Below are 19,841 nucleotides of genomic sequence, written 5' to 3' on the forward strand. Positions count from 1 at the left end.
CATTCGTTGTGGGGTGCAAGTGTCGGAGTGAGGCTTTCTGTAAGCCTGGCCGCAAATCCTATGAAAAAGAAGGGTGACAACGTGCGAGTTTGGCTGCAGTCGGTCCATGACGCTTTATAGTAGCGGGCGAACTGGAGCTCGCAAAATTGCCGAACAAGCGCTGCCATGAGGGGCCATTCTGCCTTCGGAGGTGCAACCGAGACAAACGCTTGCCCTCGCAAGAGCAGTTTACGATCAGTTCTCGGTGCTCCCGTTAACCTAGTGTATGTATTTGGCTGCGTTCACCAACTGAACAGCGAAAAAAAAGGGAGAATGGTAGGCGACCCTAACCTACCTGTCTTAGTGCCACTCGCACCTCGGCGTTTGTGTTTTTTAGTTTAAAGGGCCCTTCACTAGGCCCCATTGCAAACCTTGGTTATACGTTGGAAGTTGTTACGTGTCCTCTGGGGAGCGTTCTGCCGCAGAAAGTTTAGAAATCGGCTCATTAATAGCCGAGATAGAAATATTTCAGTGCCGCGAACTCATGATTTCAGCAGGCGGGCTCCGCTGCCAAGCGAGACGCTCTCCACTCACCCCGTCTGGCCTTCGCAAGTGAAATTCTTTCCCGGCATTCTCACATACCGGACCTCGAGTATCGCATGACGCATACGTCACAGACGCGCCTCCATTTTTTTTCTCCGCTTTTCTTTTTTCGGTGCTACGCCCTTCCGCTGGCGGCGTCGCGCGCGAGCTATCGTTTCGCGCAGCGCACGATTTTGCACGCTGTGCACAAGGAAACACGACTAGCGGTATAATTCATTGCTACACGAATACTGAGGCAGAACAAGCGGATCGCAGAGCATGATCACACGCTGGAACATGGTAGAAAATGGCACTTTCGGTACCTACGCACGTGACCGCACGACCGTGGAAACAAGCAGACGAAGCGGAAGTACGTATCTCTTGCTTTGGTGCGAAGTAAAGCAAAAAACACGCAGACATTCCGTTTGTGTGTTTTATTATTTCTCTAAACTTTAATTCGTCAATTCAAGCAACATTGCACCGATAACAGATGTTTTGAATAATTCTCGAAGTCACGTGTCACCAGGAGTGGGGTCACACTGCGGACACCAGTACGTAGGCGCCGGCACACGAGTACGTCATCCTCCGGCTTGGAGCGCAGCGGCCGCAAGGAGAAGGAAAAACAGCGTTCTGTTTGAAATTTCACATCTTTCCGGGGTGCGTAGCGATGTAATACTCTGCAGACGCATTCGTTATCGCGCAGTGTATGCTCTGCGTTTGTCAGCTCAAAATGGCCAGACCTGCTGAGGGGCCCTGACATCATTCCCCTGGCACGATATGAGGGCGAGAAGCGAGGGAGGGCGATGAGGAAGAGCGGCACGCGCCATCTGACGGGCTTAGCCCCCTAACGAGTGGCGCACCAAGCGCACCTTACGCGCCCTTCCGGTGCTGACGTCAGAGCATGTGACGAGCGCGAGCGCGCGCGCAGCTGTTGCGAGCGAGCAAGCGAGTGAGCAGGTGAGCGGTTAGGTAAGCGCCGATAGAGGAGAAGCGAGAGAGCACGGAATGACATCACATCCGCTCTGCTAAACAGATGTTCAGTCTATGTCAGGCAATTGTTTCCCATTAATTAGACGGTTAAATGCCATGCCACCTTCTTGTGTGTGATGTCATTAGCGACATCATTACTTCCGCTTTCTACTTCCCGGTTTCCAGGAATTTCGACAAAGTCGCGCGCACGAGGTGGGTCTATAAAGTCTACGATTCTGTGCGTTGGTGTGCGGAAACCAGTGATTTCAAATTCTAATTATTCCAGACGATTCAGTTACTTCACATGTAACTAAACTTAAGCTCGGATATCGTATCTCTAATGAAACCCATGAATTTTAAACTTTGCTACTTTTTCTATATTTTCTTATTTATCTTGTATTTCATCCCCGGTCGCCCCAGGAGGTGAACCGGAAGTGCTACGCAAGAAACAACAGTGTCACTTGATGCTCATGCCACTAAATGCGGTGATGAGGCAGGAGGTCGAGGTGTACGACAAAGCCGTTGGTCGAGAAACTGCCTTTGTCATGGCGCGAGGCTAGTTCGGCTTTTGAAGCTAGGTTTAGCCAGGTTTTGAGCACTGCAAACAAGGAATATTGACGTGAGATCATGTAGTAGTGATCTTGCAGTGTCTACGCAATGCACCTATGTGCTTAGGCAAACTACGGCGTCATTGGTCTTGTTTACCATGTCCCCGATCGCACCTGCAGCGTACAGACAGCAGCAACGCGAAATACACAGAGATTCCAGTGAAACACAGGGCGTGCTAAACTGCCACTAGAAGGAGTGAGAAAGGGAGAGAGCGAGACGAATACTAGACGGGGCTCATGACGTCAAGTGACATTGCTCTCTGCTCTGATACGGGTGAATGCAGGAAGGGAATTTCTACTGCGGATGCTGGTAGAGAACGCGATAGAGATTATGTTAGTTTGTTGTGGTTCCTCGAACAACCCAATTTCCGATATAAAGGTAAAGTATTATAAACAATGCAACATGACCCTTGAAGCCACAAACACGAAGATTATAGAAATCTATGCAAAATCCATGTACTACCCTTTATTGATGTGGTTTCTGAACAATCTCAGCGCCAGGAATTTCTTCTACAGCAATTTCTTGGGGGAAAACTTATGGGCCGTACATCGATGTCATGTCTAAAAATCCCCATCCTCCTCGATCACCACCAAATCAGCACTACCACTAACATAATTATCATCAGAGCAACTGCAATTGGCAGTTGCTCGCTCCCTCGCATTATCGCCTCGATCCAATCAATGTGCTTTTGTGTCCGCTATTGCTAAGTACTTAAAAACAATTATTTGATAAAATACTGTTCCGTGGATGGTGCTTTACATCTACCAGTGGGTAACAAAAAGAAATATGCCGGGAAATGGTGAGGGGTTTTTTAAGAGTTACAGAAATCGTCGAAGAACGGCTATCGCCATTTTCTACATTGCGGCTATCACAAGGTTTAGCGTAGTTCCCGAGTGCACCCTGTCAAAAAAAGTAGCAATATATTTACAGTCACCTTCTCGTCTCGACCGAGGCTATGATTGCAAATACGTTGTTTAACTATGTCCTTCTTTGAATGATGGTTTAAGCTTCTTCGTATATAAATGAAGCAATCCTACCTTTTACATACTCGGACCGCCAGCGTATAAACGTAGAAAATTTGCTTTTATTTAGAAATGAAGTGCCTAGTCCGGAGATTCCTCTTCTTTGAGCTTCAGTATTTCTTGCTTGTATATGAAGAAGTAGCTGGGTGTCCGCATTTTCTGAAAAAAAAAAAATGAACTCACTTTTGTTCTACAGCAGCATAATTGCCAACGTCATTTCACTCTTTTTGTGGAAACTACTATAATGAACAGTCAGCTGTCTTGCATTCCTCAATTGGAACACTGACGTGAGTGTTGACAAAATACTTATATACTTACATGTACTGGTCGTGTACTTAAAGGAATATCAGTGGGCACGGTAGTTAGTATTTCTGTGCCACCAGTGTGGCAACCAGAAAACTAATCTTTTTATCTTAAGTGAGATTAAACCCGAACGTTCGTTCAAAGCAAAGTTCATGAAACTAAAACATTCTTATTTTGGTCGTGCCATGCGGTGTGGCGGTTCAATGAAACGCAAATTTACTGCTCGCTAAAGCTGAAAGTACGAAAACATGGGGTACACAAGCGCACGAGATGTATAAGAGAGGTTCGTTCAAGCCATAAAGAAGCGCCTCAGTGAGCTTAAAGGAACTACCTTAAGCAGATCCTTTAGGCCTTCTTATGTTTATACGGTGTCACCAATAGTCGAACGCGACTCGATGACACGCAACTACTGCAACCAGTGTAATGACACTGTCATTGTCAGGTCTTTGTCGCTTATGTCAAGGACGCTTTTAAGCTCCGCTACTCCATAGTTTCGTGCAGTCACAATTTGAAGCAACTTACGACGTCCCTGGCAGTGCGCGAGGCCCCTCCCTGTACCAGGATCTGGCCAAGGGTGGTCACGTGGGGCATCGCCATGGCGTAGTGCAGTGGCGTCCTTCCCATCTGAAGGAGGAAGCTCGTCTTATTACAGAGACCATTTTGTCTAACGCACGTAGGCTCTAGCAACCGTAGATTTTCTGCTTTGTATGTCGTGCAGCATACTTGGAGCTTTATACCCAAGTCACATTATCAACCGCTAATATTCGTTACAGTCTCCACAATAAACGTAGTAGGTAGCGAAACATGTTAGTTGTACGCGAATGTACGTAAGCGATTTGTTCGCTTTTTAAATTTTTGGCATGCTTTTGAACTGTTTTTAAGTTCGATAACACAACACCACTGCTTTCTACCACAAAAGATTCGGTATGCGGCACATATATATTTGACATATGTATGCTTTCATCATTCCTGAGTGTCTGTGATATACTGTAGAACGCAAAATCAATTCTACCGTGTCATACGATACAAATTCGTATCATAAGATGTCATAAATTCGTATCATAAGTTTCGTATTTTAAGAAAGGACAAATGAAAATAAAAGTGGCAGTATAGACAACTTGCCACCAGTGGGAGCCGAAACCACAGCGGTTGGCACAGTGGGAGCCTGACCCACCGATATTGAGGGTTGCAAATCTAACAGGGCTACGTTCAACACATGTATGCACATGCTTCCAAAATTGTAAGGATGACTCAATTGGCGGAGCATTGCACGCGCCATGCAGAGGTTGTGGGTCCGGCTCCCAACGGCAGCAAGTTGCATTTTCTTCTTTCATCTACTTTTTCATTTATTAGGAACAGTAAGGTTGTCGCAAATATAACCCTTATTTTACACTTAATTTTGACGTTTAGGTTCGCGCACAATCACCCCTGCCCCAAACACACGCACACACATGCACTCACGCACGCACACACGCACGCATGCGCGCTAGAGCCCACACATACAATGCAAAATGTCCCTTCAGGATACGTACGTTGTCGGCGACGTGAAGTGCATCTGGACATGATTTGACCAGGTGTCTCACTACGTCCGGGTTCTCAACGAGCACGGCAACGTGCAGTGCGCAGCGTCCTCTGGTGCCCTTGGCAGTCACCAAGCTGACGTCACGCTTCACCAGTTGTTGAACACCCTCCAGGTATCCGTTACGTACAAACGCGTGGAGCTCCTCGCGAGTTTTCTGCGAGTGCATCAGAGGGAGAGAGAGCAGTTTGAGCTGCTACAGTGCATTTCCAATTCTAGCTCTCTATCCTTGGATACTAAAAAAAATCAGAATTTCCTTCTTTAACCTCGTTTTCCTTCCAACACTAACGACTAGAAAGCTCGTGAGTAAATTTGTGCACTTTTCTGCGTGTGATTCGCAGATGGCCGACAACAACACAACATTATCAAATTGAGTAAGTACACTATTTCCTTTGAACTCCGTAAAAAAAAACCCTTCTGACAAATGGCAACAAAACACGTGCCCAGGTTCTTCCAACCAAAAGTTTATGCAAAATTTTTCTTTGACTTAGATGCCTTTGAGAAAATCTACAAAATATAATAAAGAAGGTAGAGAGACGTCAGTCACTTTGTCAGATACGCTTGTTATATAAGTTGTCCTCCAGTAACTTCGCAATAGGCTACGATAGGGAAGCAGCACTTTATAGATATTTTACTAGCCTTGTTTTATTAATTCATTTGTGACGGCTCACCAGGAACATGAAATTTTAGCTATCTGCGCAATCATTCCTTCCTTACCATCTCACCCCTCGTAAATCTCCACTCCCTCCCTCGCTGTAACAAAACAATGGTTCATCCTCATCACTTCCTATACTTCGTTCTTAATAGCACTACTAGCGATGCTGTTAGTCATTGGATGTGCTCTTTGTCTGCTATTTAGACGGGTTATTTAGAGACATTATATATGAAAAGGTTACACTATGTTTAACGAAATACACATAAAAAACCGGCAGATCCCACGCTTTGTGGGAATCGATGTTATGCGAAGCAGTGTGCGGGGAACCTACCAAGTTAACGAAACGACAATGAGAGCAGCACCAAGACATAGGCGGCTGTTTCATGACCTACATAACATGCCGGTTATAACATTAATGTCATGACCTATCACTTATGTTCGTCATACACTCTTGCCGTACTATGCCAATTTCGGTAAATACCAAGACGTAGCCGGCTGTATGACGACCTACATGACATGCATGTCATGACATTAGTGTCATGACCTATCATTTATGTTCGGCATACTATGCTAATTTTGGTACATACCAAGACGTAGGCGGCTGTTTCATGACGTACATGACATGTATGTCATGACATTCATGTCGTGACCGATCAGTTATGTTCGTCATGCACTCTTGTCATACTATGCCAATTTTGGTACATACCAAGTTAACGAAACGACCATGAGGGCACCAAGACGTAGGCGGCTAGATAGACAGCTAGATACTGTCAAAGTGGCAAATGTTCGCCTAGAAATTCTCCACATTTAAAACGTCGTTAAGCTAGTTGCGAAATTCGTTGTAATCAATCTTTGGGCTCCAGGAGCACTGCCGGCGGCATTTCCGGGCTCCGCAATATGCGAAGCAACCAGTGCTAAACGTGAGCTCTTCCGCAATACGAGGTGCTATGTTGTGGTGCACGCGTTACAGGCGGCCATAATAGCATTTGAATGTCTTTGGGTGCGGAGTGCTAAACGTGAGCTCTTCCGCAATACGAGTCCTTATGTTGTGGTGCGCGCTTTACAGGCGGCCATAAAAGCACTTTAATACGTCTTTGGGTGCGGAAACGTGCTTGAAGGGATCGCAATGGCGATTAGCATTTATATGTGTCCTGTATGGGGAAGACCTTGAGTTGAAGGTAAACCGATACAGCTGCAACGAATTGGTGTGGCTCTAGCTGTTACTAAGCCTACTCGGAGCAGGCCAATGGGAGCGCAGCCTCATCGTCTGCTTATAATGTTTCCGCCCCGACTTCGGACGGCAAAGTTATCGCAAGAAGAGGGTCGGATACTCAACGAAGAATGCGTCCATGTCGTGCACGAGTGCCTGCATATCGGCCATCTGGAACTGAGCCAGCACGGCCGTCAGGTGTCGCCCGTGGCGGTCAGCGGCGTGCAGCAGTGGCTCGTATCCTCGATGCGCCAGCGCGCGCAGCAGCCCCGCTCGGCGCTCCAGGAAGGCGTCGAGGACGAACGCGTCGAGCGCGAACACGTTGTCAGTCTGCTGGGCCTCACGAGCCACGTCCCTCGCTGTCCGGTAACGGGAGTCCCTCTCGGCGAGTAGCGCCTGGCCCTGGCGCACCAGCGCGTAGAAGCAACCCTCGCTGTGCGCGTGCGAGGCGGCGAAGTGCAGCACCGTCTGACCCTCTTCGTCCTACACGAACGAACAAGGTGGAGAGCCGCCCGCGCGGAATTCAAAGTCAATTCAAGTGTTTATCCGTCTGACTACCCACTCTTGTCTGTAGTAGAAATGTTGGCGCAACACGTGTACCTTCTGTGGACACTGCTGAGCACAATCTGCATTTAACGCCACCTTTTTCGTGCACGCAACAAAAAGTACCATAGTTGAATCGAGTGAGTTACTTCACCTGAATGCTATTCTCAGGCAGCTGTTTCACATATGAACATTGTCGGGAGCAAGTAGTTTTCAACTCTAGCCGGTCCCCATTAGGCTTAGCCGAAACAACGATCAATGAAGACAGACACAGACATATAACGCCGCAAAAATTCGTCTTATATTAGTCAGCTACGCTTAAAAAAATTGCTTAGCAGTGCGATTAGTAATGTAGCAAGGAAGCGACGCAACGTATTGCCACCACAGAGACGCGTCATATATGATGTGTGTACGCAGCCGGGCTCCTCTCTTATGCTTCACGCTGGGCATGCTGGGTCCTTCAGCAGCGCCGCCACGAAGTCCACACGGTGCGCTTGTATGAAATTCAGAGAAATTCGTATGAATATATATGGCGATTGATATCTATGACGATGTATATGACGTTCGATTGCGCCCAAGCACCACGTAAACGCTGTCATTATTTTTTTGTCATTGATGAGCGACACGTACCCAGTGGCACATACCCAGTGACGCAAGTTGGCGTGAAACGGATTAACTGATGAGCGGAGCATACCCAGTGCCACATACCCAGTGACCCAAGATGTTCTAGAGGTTGGTTTTGAACTCGGTTCCCTCAGCAAAGCCAGCCTGATGCCCTAACCATTCGACCATGGGAGTACACTGTGACCCAGGCTGGAGGGAAAACGGTTACATACATACATACATACATACATACATACATACATACATACATACATACATACATACATACATACATACATACATACATACATACATACATACATACATACATACATACATACATACATACATACATACATACATACATTTATTGATATCCTTCGGAAATTCCGTCAAATACCCTAAGAATGCTCATCACATTAAAAAGCATTTGTATTTTTCCGTCATAAACAAATTTGTAACGAGTAGAGCGAAATCGATACAGAGAGGGTGATAGCACTTCCAATATTGCACATTAGCTCCTTGTTACGTCCCCGATTGGAGAAACGACGGGTTGGCACCAGCTAATGCTGACTGTTGCAGATTTAGAAACAAATTATGCAGTGCCGGATGTGCGTGTTTTGTACATGTTTTGTTTTCGCATTCACGCATCATCCCATTCGGATGTCCGATAACGATCGCTTGATTAAATGCACCACCACCATACGCTGTCTTGCCCGATGCCTTGTGAAGCATGCTATAGAATTTTAGCGCGCTAGTCAACGAGCAACCCGCCGTGGTTGCTCAGTGGCTATGGTGTTGGGCTGCTGAGCACGAGGTCGCGGGATCGAATCCCGGCCACGGCGGCCGCATTTCGATGGGGGCGAAATGCGAAAACACCCGTGTGCTTAGATTTAGGCGCACGTTAAAGAACCCCAGGTGGTCAAAATTTCCGGAGTCCTCCACTACGGCGCGCCTCATAATCAGAAAGTGGTTTTGGCACGTAAAACCCCAAATATTATTATTATTATTAGTCAACGAGCACGATAATATTTTCAGTACAACGGGCGCTATCGAAAGAGAATGCCCGAAATTTCGACGCTGCTGTCAATCTGAGGTTGCCGCTTATCTTGGAACGTTGTTGGCGTTACTCACAGCCAATAGATTGTCTCTCCAAAATGCATGCCTCTCACTTTAGAATAACAACTATCAATGTTAATCCCAAACTTTTGCAAACCTGCGCACTGCTCTTCAACGTCGACACTTTCATGCATTCACTCGCCTCCAGCAGTAATAGAGAGCTGTATATCATGGAGCTTGACTGGTTAGTTGTCCTTATATAGCGTCGTTATAACGTCATCATTGCAGGGTGCTATGCATATAAGAAAGGCATGGTTCATACGGATAGATTTACCCCACCTTCAACAAGCAGGGCAAGCGATTATCGTTCATCCTCCATCTTGCTCCAGATGCCAAAAATTCCTTCCTCCTTGGAGCAAACTCTGACCAGCGCGAAGAAAACGAGACGAAAGACGAGGAACACGAAGAAACGCAGACGTGTACCTTGTGTTCCTCGTCTTTCGTCTCGTTTGCTTCGCGCTGGTCAAAGTTTGCTTCAAGGTCATGAACCAACTAACTCACACTAGAGTCGTGCTAACTCTTTTCTCCTACCTTGATTCTCGTTCTATCGCTTGTTATTTTGTGGTGTGATTTGAGTTACCTTAGGTTACCTCAGGTTTAGCTTTGCCATAAGAGATATGGATGCCAGGTGGGCATAAGCTTTCCTCTCTGAAACACGTCCAACAGCTCGAATGGAAGGAGCGGCAACTGACAGCCTCATATGATGATGCTGATGCTGATGATGACGATGACAACGACGACGACGAATATAGGCATGAAGCGCCACCTCTTGATAAGACGCGTGATGCACGCCGGCAACTTTAGCGTTTGCGCGTATGTGCTCGCTGAGTTAGGTAGGTTCCAATTTTATTTGTGATAGATTGGGTCATAAAACAGACAATTATTAAATCGTCGGACATCACATTTAACAATTTTCACCATTTTGGCGGATGATTTCTCTCAACCTTCTGATGAAGGCTGATCGCGGGCGAGGCATTCGACCATAGAATGACAGATTCTGCGACATAGCACGTAGTGGTGGTAACATGACTGAAGTCTGGAAGACACAGTCTAAACATCTGCGTAGCCTATATGCACGCATACTCACCCGGAACCGTCCGCAGACTGACTAAATTTTTACAGAATAGCACTGCAGCCCCAGTGGTCACGTGTTTGGTTGAGTTAAGGTATATAGAAAAAAAAACTGAAATTGGACGCGTATCTCGCTTGCTTCGCTGCAAATTACTTGTAAGCGCGTAAGCGTGGTGAGGCTACGTCATTACGTCACGGCACGGCAGGAATATTTATTGCACATACTTTATATTGGAGCGTGAAGTGGCACAACTTTGAAACTGCTTCATTTTAGAGGCGTCGTCCAGTGCCAGGTTTCTTACAATTTGAAAGAGGTTCCGGTTCAGTCTTGGCCTTTTGCCGTTATTCACATTCTTTTTGCATGTTTGACGTCTCTGTGAACATAGTTGCAAAGAGGCTGTGTTGTTAGCAGGAAGAACTCCGGTTAGAACAACTTGCACTGCAACACCATTTCAGCTTGAGTGGAGTGACTTCACTATTTAAACTTACAAAAACGACCTTGTAAATAAGTTAATGAGCTACAAATTTGTACTAGGTTCAGATAACAAAAGAAAAGTTTATATTCACAGATAACATATTGACAAAGTGACCGACTGTACCCTTACAATGTATAGGAATTTTCTGTATCCGATTTAGGGGAAAACTGACTTGAGAGGTTGGCAGCGGTGTGCGCAGCGTACGCGAAAAGTCACCGAAACGACTTGAGTGTACACAAACTAATTAATGTTTCTTATTGCTCCTCAGGTTCAAAGCGGTGCGTAACGTGCGTTCGTCAGTTCCTGATGCACTTTGTGTCGCGTGTTAAGTGAAGTCGTGCGAACGCGCAGGCATCCACATTCACTGGAACAAACTGAGTGTACAAACTTTATAGTTCCTCTTCCACACGCTTATCGCTTAATGTCGGGTTAAAAACAAGGCGTCAGTTCAAAATTACCCAGGAATTTCCCTTGACGTTAAAGTTTTCATTTTTATCGCAACTACAAGCTCCCAAATATTCGATACATTACAGCATTCATTGGCTTTGTGGTGGAAGTGTAAATGCGAAGCGCTTGTTCATTGTTGCTGTACGCTTGTGAAGAAAGGAAAAAAAACTGTAATAACAAACATTCATGCCGTGAAAGAAAAAAGTTCGATATGGAGCGTTAATTGTGTGTCGCTTCCTAGAAACGCAACAGAACACGCACGAACTGTGCTGGTCCTTCCTACCTCGTTTCAAAGTTGGCAAGTGAGGCTGGTTACCTGGTGGTGACGCTCTCTCTCCCTCTCTTGATAGCGAGCGTACTGAAGCCTAGCAATGCGACCATGTACTGTCGAGTGAGAAAGTTATATTTCTTAACAAGGAACGCCGATAGATAAATCACCTGGTTTTCGCTTTTTCCTTGCGCCACCTGCGTTAGGCTGGCGATTGCAGTAACTAAGAACTTGCCTTGCGTTGCAGATATGATTTCGCACATGAAAAGGTAACTAAGATTGCCCGCAAATGCTCCTGCAGTAATTTCTTTGTCCTAGCGCAAGCGTGCTATAACGTAAAGCTATTCCAAACATTTCTATTCCAATTGTGCAATCAACCCTTCTCGATTGGTCAAAAAAATTTTGGCCTACTCCCACTTTCCCTGTCTGTAATGCGACGTCACGAAAACCGAAATAGCTCCCAATCTGACAGGACGTGTACACACTGGTTAACTGATTATGCATGATTCGATCTAACAACAACAACAACAACAAAAAATTATTTCTGATCCGATGCCTTCTCGCCGTTATCCATCCAGCATTGGTCAAAAAAGTTTCAGGCTGCACCCACTTCAACTCTCCGTCACCCGACGTCACAAAGCCGCAAATAACTTATTGCGCCAAAGTGACGTGTACGTGTCAAAGATGCATTAATATGCCAGACAAAACCGGATTTTTTTCTGAATAGCCGGAGGCTGCAACGTTCCGAAATAAATATAAGATGGCTGCCGCCGATCGCTCAGGCACTGGATACTTGCACCTACCGGAGAGCATGAGCTTATTTGCTTATTTAAAAAAAAGAAAAAAAAACACTTTTTGCGTGGCCGTATAGCGTTATCGAGCCCTTTGGCACATATCGCTCTGCCCACTCTTCTTTGCTGAGGATCCATTTTAGCGTCATTATTAAGCTTCTGTTGGATGCCGCCGCGATTTTCGACCAGCCACCGCAAGCTAAGTAAAGGAAAGCGGACCAATCACAGACGCCGGCACCTCCCTCTTCATCCGGTTATTTATCTTCAGTGGGCTGGCTCGGCCCCATCGAAACCCTCTCCATTTGAGCGTGTTCTTCGCCTCTTTCCAGCCAATAAGAAAAACCGCTCAATGTAGGCAATGTTATTTGTTTTGAAAGCAAGAAAAGTGAGCTCCTATAAACGAGGACAGCGTTTGATTGGTCTGTTTAGAGAACCCTGCGGGTCAACGACAGATGCTTGCGTCAGAGGTTACGTAAATTGGACGTCAGGAGATTGGAATAAAAACATATTGGAATAGTTTTACGTTATAGTGCCCCTAGACAAATGCCCCGAGCCAAAAGTTCATTTGAAGCATGGTACCTTATAGCGCGTGTTCTGAAGCTGACATACGCGGGCCTACAACCGACCTTGCGCTTCTTTAAGTCCGTGTGAACTCAGCGGTGAATGAATCGTGTATAGAGGAATCAAGACTACATGAGAAAACCTTACATGAAAAGGTTCTGTCGAAAATAAACGCAATTTGAACCATGTATCGCTATCACAAATGTGCTCATAAGTTTGCAGCAAGCTGTTTACGCAATGCCGGGAACATGATGAAAACAGTGTAAGAGCGAGAAGAGCGTGCGGACTAGTGAAACACGAGGGCTGTGCTGAACCACACCGTACCAGACGAGACCAAACACGGGCACGAAATAGACGGATTCAAACGTAAAATATTAATGCCTACATTTATCTGTCCTGTTGTTTGCTCATCCTTTATGACGTTTTCATCATGCCGCATCAGCAACTAAGTGGACACTTGACACCGACGATTGAAAGGGGTCGTGCTACTGACCACGGGACCGGTGAGTTAATAACTACGACTGTTGTTGACACTGGCGAGCTCGACATGCCAACCAGCACACCGCAATGTGGCGCTGTTGGTGCTGTTCATGTTTGTTCGCACCGCCATCGGCACCTAATAAGCGTCAGAGTATACTGACGTCCTGCTCCTGCGCCACTTATTGGTTCAACAGTGTTGCGGCTCCAGTAGCGTAGATGAAAAATCGTGAACGACTTAACGAAAGTAGTCGCTTTTAGATACCAAAGCAGCCGTTTTCGACGAAATTGATCACACGAGCTTTGTTATAATCACCGCCGTGAATGCCCGTGATTGCTGTCAGTACTGCCGCCGGTGAGTTCTATCACATTTTCAATGCGCCTTAACCATGGGTGCGAAATCGCAGCGCTTCGCGTCATTTCTTCCCGTCTCACCTTGAGCCGGGTGTAGTCGTCCATGTAGTGCTCCGTCTCCTCGATGGCAGCCTCCTCGGAGAAAGGGTTTGTGAAGCCAGCTCTCCTCAGGCTGTCGTCGCTAGAAACCAGAAAGTTTTACGCTGGGACCCAGTCACCGAAACCTTGCGCGAAAGGTTTCCTTAACTCTACTTCCAAAATTGCAGATGTGCGTGTGCTTCTCTTTCAAAACTGCGCGTATGTTTCTCTGCTATTCACTTCTGGTGCGAGTCTTGGAAACAAAGCCTATACGTTGTGCAAGTGTAACTCAATGTGTCACCCTATTACCCTTTCTTTGCTTTCTTGAAATCAACACAACTCTTATAGACACTCTTACTGCAGCAAGTGCTACGAATGGGCGAATGTCTGATTTTTCCTTTATTAGTTACAGACACCCTGCGTCAGCTACTGCGAGCGTGAACTTCCTTTCCCTTTCGCCTTTCCCTTCTTTCCTTCAGTTCCTCACCTTCTGCCCGCGCAGGCTAGCCAATAGGACGCCTGTCTGGTCAATCTTCTTGCCTTTCCTCGTTCTTTGTCTCAATGCACGCAAACACCGCAAGTGCACTATCAAGTCACTGTCGTCTGTTCTGATTTCCCCCCTTTTGCTGAATACCATTACTTATTTCTCACACGCAGCGCTGTGCCTATCTTATCTAGGATTTGTTTCCCGCACGAACCAGTACTTCACTTTCGGTCTGGTCGCTTACAAGTGACGTGTTGACTTCCGCACGGCTTTTCTTGCGAAAGTGGCTAAAAGGAGCAGCTAAGTGACTGAATTAGTCAGAACAGGCACCGGGCGTATTAAATCGGTTATTTTTTTTTTTGTCGTAGCGTTTTTGAGGTTCAGAAAAGTGCAGCTGGCAGTTTAGCGTAGCTCTTGTATAGTGTATAGTATAGCAAAAATAAATTTAAAAAATAATAAAATACAAAAAGACAAGAAAAGTATTAGAGAGTGACAATCTGGCTCTTAATTTCACTGTTCAGCACCCTTATTCAGATATATGCCTGTATAAAGAATACACTTCCATGATTCACTTGCACAGTTCAATTTTAATTATGGTTTCAAAAAACGCTTTCTCTTTCATTAACTTGGGTACATCTGCTGTTGCTTCTGACAGATGGATGGTATCCGAGAACAGTTTGCAATGCTTGACACGACACTTTCTTTTTCTTTAAGCATAGGCACTGACTGTTCACCGAGAAAGCCCTCCAATATGACTGTGTGAACGTTGTCGCACTCTCGCTGCTGTGTCTTCGTGAACCGCAGGAAGCTGCAGCTCTTAAGTAGTGTCAATAATAAAATCGCGACAAGGACGACGCACCGGCTAAGAAAGACCTGGAAAGTCTAACGACTCTTATTTGTCAACGTAGTGTGTGTGTGTGTGTGTGTGTGTGTGTGTGTGTGTGTGTGTGTGTGTGTGTGTGTGTGTGTGTGTGTGTGTGTGTGTGTGTGTGTGTGTGTGTGTGTGTGTGTGTGTGTGTGTGTGTGTGTGTGTGTGTGTGTGTGTGTGTGTGTGTGTGTGTGTGTGTGTGTGTGTGTGTGTGTGTGTGTGTGTGTGTGTGTGTGTGTGTGTGTGTGTGTGTGTGTGTTGACAATGCTGGTTCGTTCTCAATGTTCCCAGTATATCAACCATCAGCTTCGTGTGCCGTTTTATATGAAAGTGTGAACTAGAATCGCAGGTAACAAAATACTCTGTTTCGCACTCTTTGAAGTCAAAGACGATACACTCAGTCACTCGTGTGGAAGCAGACATATTTCACGCTACTACGTCAATATAGGCCGGTATTTTGAGGCAAGGATGCACAAGAGTGAAGTCATGATAGACCGTCCTACGTGTGCGATGTTTGTGTTCTGTTGTTCCTTGCTCACGCCTAAACAAATAAATAGAAATAAACACTCAGTGAACTGCTACAAATAAATGATTCGTAATTAATGCAACATATGAATAGTGTAAAAAAAGAAATATGTTCGAACTCAAGCTAAATAAAAGCATACGAAAAAAATAAATGACTTAACTTGTAACGTAATAACAGAACAAATGCGCAGCATACGAAAGAACCAAAAGCTCCTAGCTAGCAAAGCAACGAAATAGACTCGTAGCTGTGGAGTTTCTCTTTTGAGTTGCTACAGCAGAAAATATTTAAATAGCAGAAACAGAATGCGTGAAATAATTTGAGACAAGCATACTAGAAATAAACCTAAAGTGTGCTTCAATGAAGCAATTACGGGCCTGCCTGAGCATTCCTCATAAGGTAAATATTACTCGGAGTTCACGAAAGAGAAACTGAGACAGAAAGAGACAACTCCACCAGTCTACAACGGTTTCTTTATTGACACAATATTGTAGAGAAAAAGGTTTACAGAAGAAGCCGGTCGATAAGCTAATCTACTCACAACCAAACATACATCATCGCAATGCATGCACCTCGTAAGGAATCAAACTGCAGGCACTGAATAAAGAAAGTGCTACGCAACTCAAGAGTAACAATTACAGACGAAACTAAGGCAAATGATAAGAACGGTCCGAACCAACAAAGTAAGTGTTTAGTCTCTAATGGCCACAAGGTGCGTCGGAGGAAATTAATTAGACCGCGCTGAACACCGATTCGCCTTGAACAGTCGCGTGACGGAGGGCAAATGAATGCATATTTTCTTGGAACTGAGGTTAAACAGCGCGAAAAAAGACGAGGACAAAAGGAAACAAATACCACAGACGAGTGCTGTGGTATTTGGCTCAGCACTTGTCTGTGGTGTTTGTTTCCTTGTGTTCTCGTCTTTTTTCGCGCTGTTTAACCTCAGTTCTAAGTATGAACCAACTAGCCCTCATTAGGATCTTATTAATGCATTTTTTCTATATTTAGGTTAAATTTCCAAAACGTGTTGTTTGAAATTTCCTTCTTATTATTCTTTCTTTTTTGTGCAATGATTGATTTGCAGTGAAATAAATAATCAGTATTACGTACCTAAATATGCGTAGAAATTTCTGATAGGTTATCCAATCGGCGCCCCTTTACCGCAACTCTCCTGATACCTCATTGCAAAAAGCAGCTGAAACGCTCCAAAAATCACCTATCGCTTCGCTAAATATTACTACAAAAAAAAACGAAAAATAAAAACAACGTTGCACCTGAGCCAAGCTTAAGTGCAAGTCCCTGGGGGATCGCTAGAAACACGATGCGCGCTCACGCGTCACAGAAACTACAAGTCGAAGCTCGTGTGAAAAATACCGCGTACTTCAATTCATACGCGTCAGGCTGTATACACATCACCACCGTAAAAAAAGAAAACGTGCTTACAAACGGGCTATCTACATTTTTACCCTACACGAATGCCTAAAACATCAAGCTCATTAAATGCATTCTTTTCGCTTCATTCTATCGTTTCGGCTTGTCGTCAAGCTGTTTCTTTCCCGCTTGCCACAAAACAGGTTGATCACCAGCTCCTGGGGGGCCCAATGACGAGCTTTTTCAAATCACTCGCACGTAAATTAGCTGAGTACGATAGTGCAAAGCGTTCAGGAGTGGTACATTTCTGCGAGTGCCAGCTCGGCGTGTATACACACCGCTGAACGAATAACAAAGACCGAAGTTGTCAACAGGGCTTCCTAGCGTAGTCGTTAGGTGCAACGCGCAATGGCGATCCGCTCCAGCGATGCTCCACGTCGAGGTGCTATGCGCGTTGCTTTCTTTTCGTGGAGCACGCGAACGTATACGTTCACCTGAAGCTGGTTAGGTATCGCGATCTGCGTGCTTTAAATGCACCAAAATAGTTTAGCTTACGGTCCACTCTGCTCAGATCAGTGTATCCTTACAATTTATACACACAGAACCGCTTATAGCAGGAAGGCCGTGGTGCGCGGTCCAGCGCAAGGTGGAACTCTGCCCTCCATTGGCTACCGAACCCATTGAGTGGAGCGTGATGATGGTTTCATACCAATTGAGAGGAGGAACGTTTCACTTGACTCCTTCATTGTTTCTAGGTCAAGCTGCAGTTACGCGTCACTTGCGTCTCTAAGGAGACGTGCTTAATCAAATATGCGAAACCGACGCGGTTCTTTGTTGTGACACGTTAGCGGAGCGAACCGTAAGATATGATTGGCCGAAACAGCGTGAGTTCTTTATGTGTGAGGAAGCTGCGCGCACAACGAACAAGATAACTCGGGGAAACACAACTGAAATGCCCCCCCCCCCCCTTCCACTGCGTAGAATTAAATTATAGCACGCCCTGGTGTCTATGAACGGCGAATGTAAACTGCACTAGGAACATCCGTTATCAGCTGCAGTTTCATAACAGCAGCGTTGACCGCCCGTAAGAGCGCAGTAATATTACAAATCAACAGAGAGCAACTGAATAGCAAGCTCAGCGTCAATTCGGTATCCGAGAGCTTGAGCCGGTGAATCCGCTTTCTCCTTGCGTTTTTTACCTTGTCGCCGAAGACGAAATAGTGTTTGCTCTGGACGCTACCTCGTTGTCTCGGTTTTTCGAGTTCACTGCCTGCAAGAAAGGAGAAATACAGAGGAAAACGACACTTAATTTTGCACATCTGCTTTTCCTTCGAAGTAACCCGAACTCAATAACACGAAGCTACACATTTGTCAGACAAAAAAAAAGGGTTTTTTAATCGCTGTTTTTATCGCGTTATCGCTGTTCCCTTCACGTTCAATAATGTACCAACCAGCCCAATTCAACAGGCTATTGCAATTTTACAAGGAGATCCTTGTCGGATGCCTCACATTTATATAAAACAACATGTCGCGCGAGACTGCGGGAAGCACTGTTGTGTGACGTTCTCAAAGGCACTCGCGGCCTGATTGTAAGGGCTTAGCTGCTTAACGTCCAAGAAATGGGGCGTTTGGGCTTTGGCCGCTTTGGTCGGGTATTGAGCCCGCGGTCTCGTGCTCGGAAGAAAAATTTCATAGCCACGTTGAGTGGCCCCTGCGGATTCATCCGGGACGTGGGTAAGATACGACGAGGCAGAGATGATAAGATAAGCGTAAACGTGCCCGCGCGGGCGCCTTAGACGAGAAGAGACCGCATGGAATAATCCTGAGACGCGGTGTGGTCTTGGCTCGCATCTCACGCAGCGCATCTCGGCAAAGTATATATAGCGAAGTACGGCGGATCAACCAGTATGGGAAAGATGAATGGAGGATACAATCAAAAATAGGAGAGGCTCTGAAGTCACGTTTCTCTTTTTGAAGCCGGAAGTGCCGCTATTTTGACGCACATCTCCGTTTTGCGTCTCAAATCAGCTCGCACGAGCAGATGAGCGCGAGCATCGAACTTCTTCAACAAGCTGCCGACAGCGTGCGCAACTGTCGCGCCATCAGCACGAAACTTCTGTAATAGTTTTAAGGAAGCAGGCGTGCTCTTGTGTTTTTTATATCGTGGCACGTTGAAGAAGACGACGAAGACCCGGCCGCTCCATGAGTGCCTGAGAGCCTTTGTTGCAGGCTCACACTCACACACACAGTTCACCCACTCAAAACACTACTTTCAAGCTTACACAACACTTCTCTAGAAATGAACGTGTTTCGATAAGGTCCTATGCCGAAAACTTTTATGCCACTTTTCGGAGGGCCAGAGCAGCGAGAGCTTCTGGAGTGCGGTTGCTACGGAAACGAGGATGTTTGGACCACCAGTCCCACTGATCCTGTCCGAAAACCAGCACGTGAGTTCTGTCGCACTCTCTCCAAAACAACTGTGCTGGCTAGGGCCCCTCCTAAGTTTCCCTCCCTCCATGGAAAGATAGGCAGTATACATGTATTTGCCTAAAGTTCGTCCTCATAGCTTCAAACGATCTGATAACTTTGCGAATTGAGCCTTTTAAACAAGATATTGCGTTTTAAGTTGAACAATTCGAAATCATTTAGCGGCAAGTTAAGCCTCCACGAGAACCTCCTAGTTATATACTACATTCCGTTTTGACAACAAACTAAATGTTACTGTGTCCTCTTGCAGAACAAGCTTATTTCATGGTTCTCTTATTTGGAAAACAATTTTGTGCTGGAACTGCCTGCTTGCTTCCGTCACCACCGTCCCGGACACCGCAAACTTAAGGCAACGTTACACAGCATATCGCCACGGTGATCTGCGAGCACAACGACAATGACGACAATGACC

At 45.8% G+C, this 19,841-nt stretch overlaps 1 protein-coding gene across 1 annotated transcript in view; it reads right to left on the bottom strand.

Annotated features, from left to right (window-relative positions):
* Window positions 1-3,217: 3,217 nt before the first annotated feature.
* Window positions 3,218-19,841, bottom strand: part of LOC142572746 (uncharacterized) — a 144,184-nt gene continuing 127,560 nt past the window's right edge. Inside the window, exons 26-31 of the mRNA XM_075682066.1 lie at window positions 18,142-18,212; window positions 13,700-13,799; window positions 7,035-7,391; window positions 4,997-5,200; window positions 3,987-4,088; window positions 3,218-3,320 (exon numbers count right to left, since the gene is read on the bottom strand). Coding sequence (XP_075538181.1) covers window positions 3,243-3,320; window positions 3,987-4,088; window positions 4,997-5,200; window positions 7,035-7,391; window positions 13,700-13,799; window positions 18,142-18,212 — 912 coding nt within the window. The 3' untranslated portion in view covers window positions 3,218-3,242. The remainder of the gene's footprint in view (window positions 3,321-3,986; window positions 4,089-4,996; window positions 5,201-7,034; window positions 7,392-13,699; window positions 13,800-18,141; window positions 18,213-19,841) is intronic.

This window comes from Dermacentor variabilis, chromosome 2 (genome assembly GCF_050947875.1).
Source record: "Dermacentor variabilis isolate Ectoservices chromosome 2, ASM5094787v1, whole genome shotgun sequence".
In the NCBI taxonomy this organism is placed as follows: Eukaryota; Metazoa; Arthropoda; class Arachnida; order Ixodida; family Ixodidae; genus Dermacentor; species Dermacentor variabilis.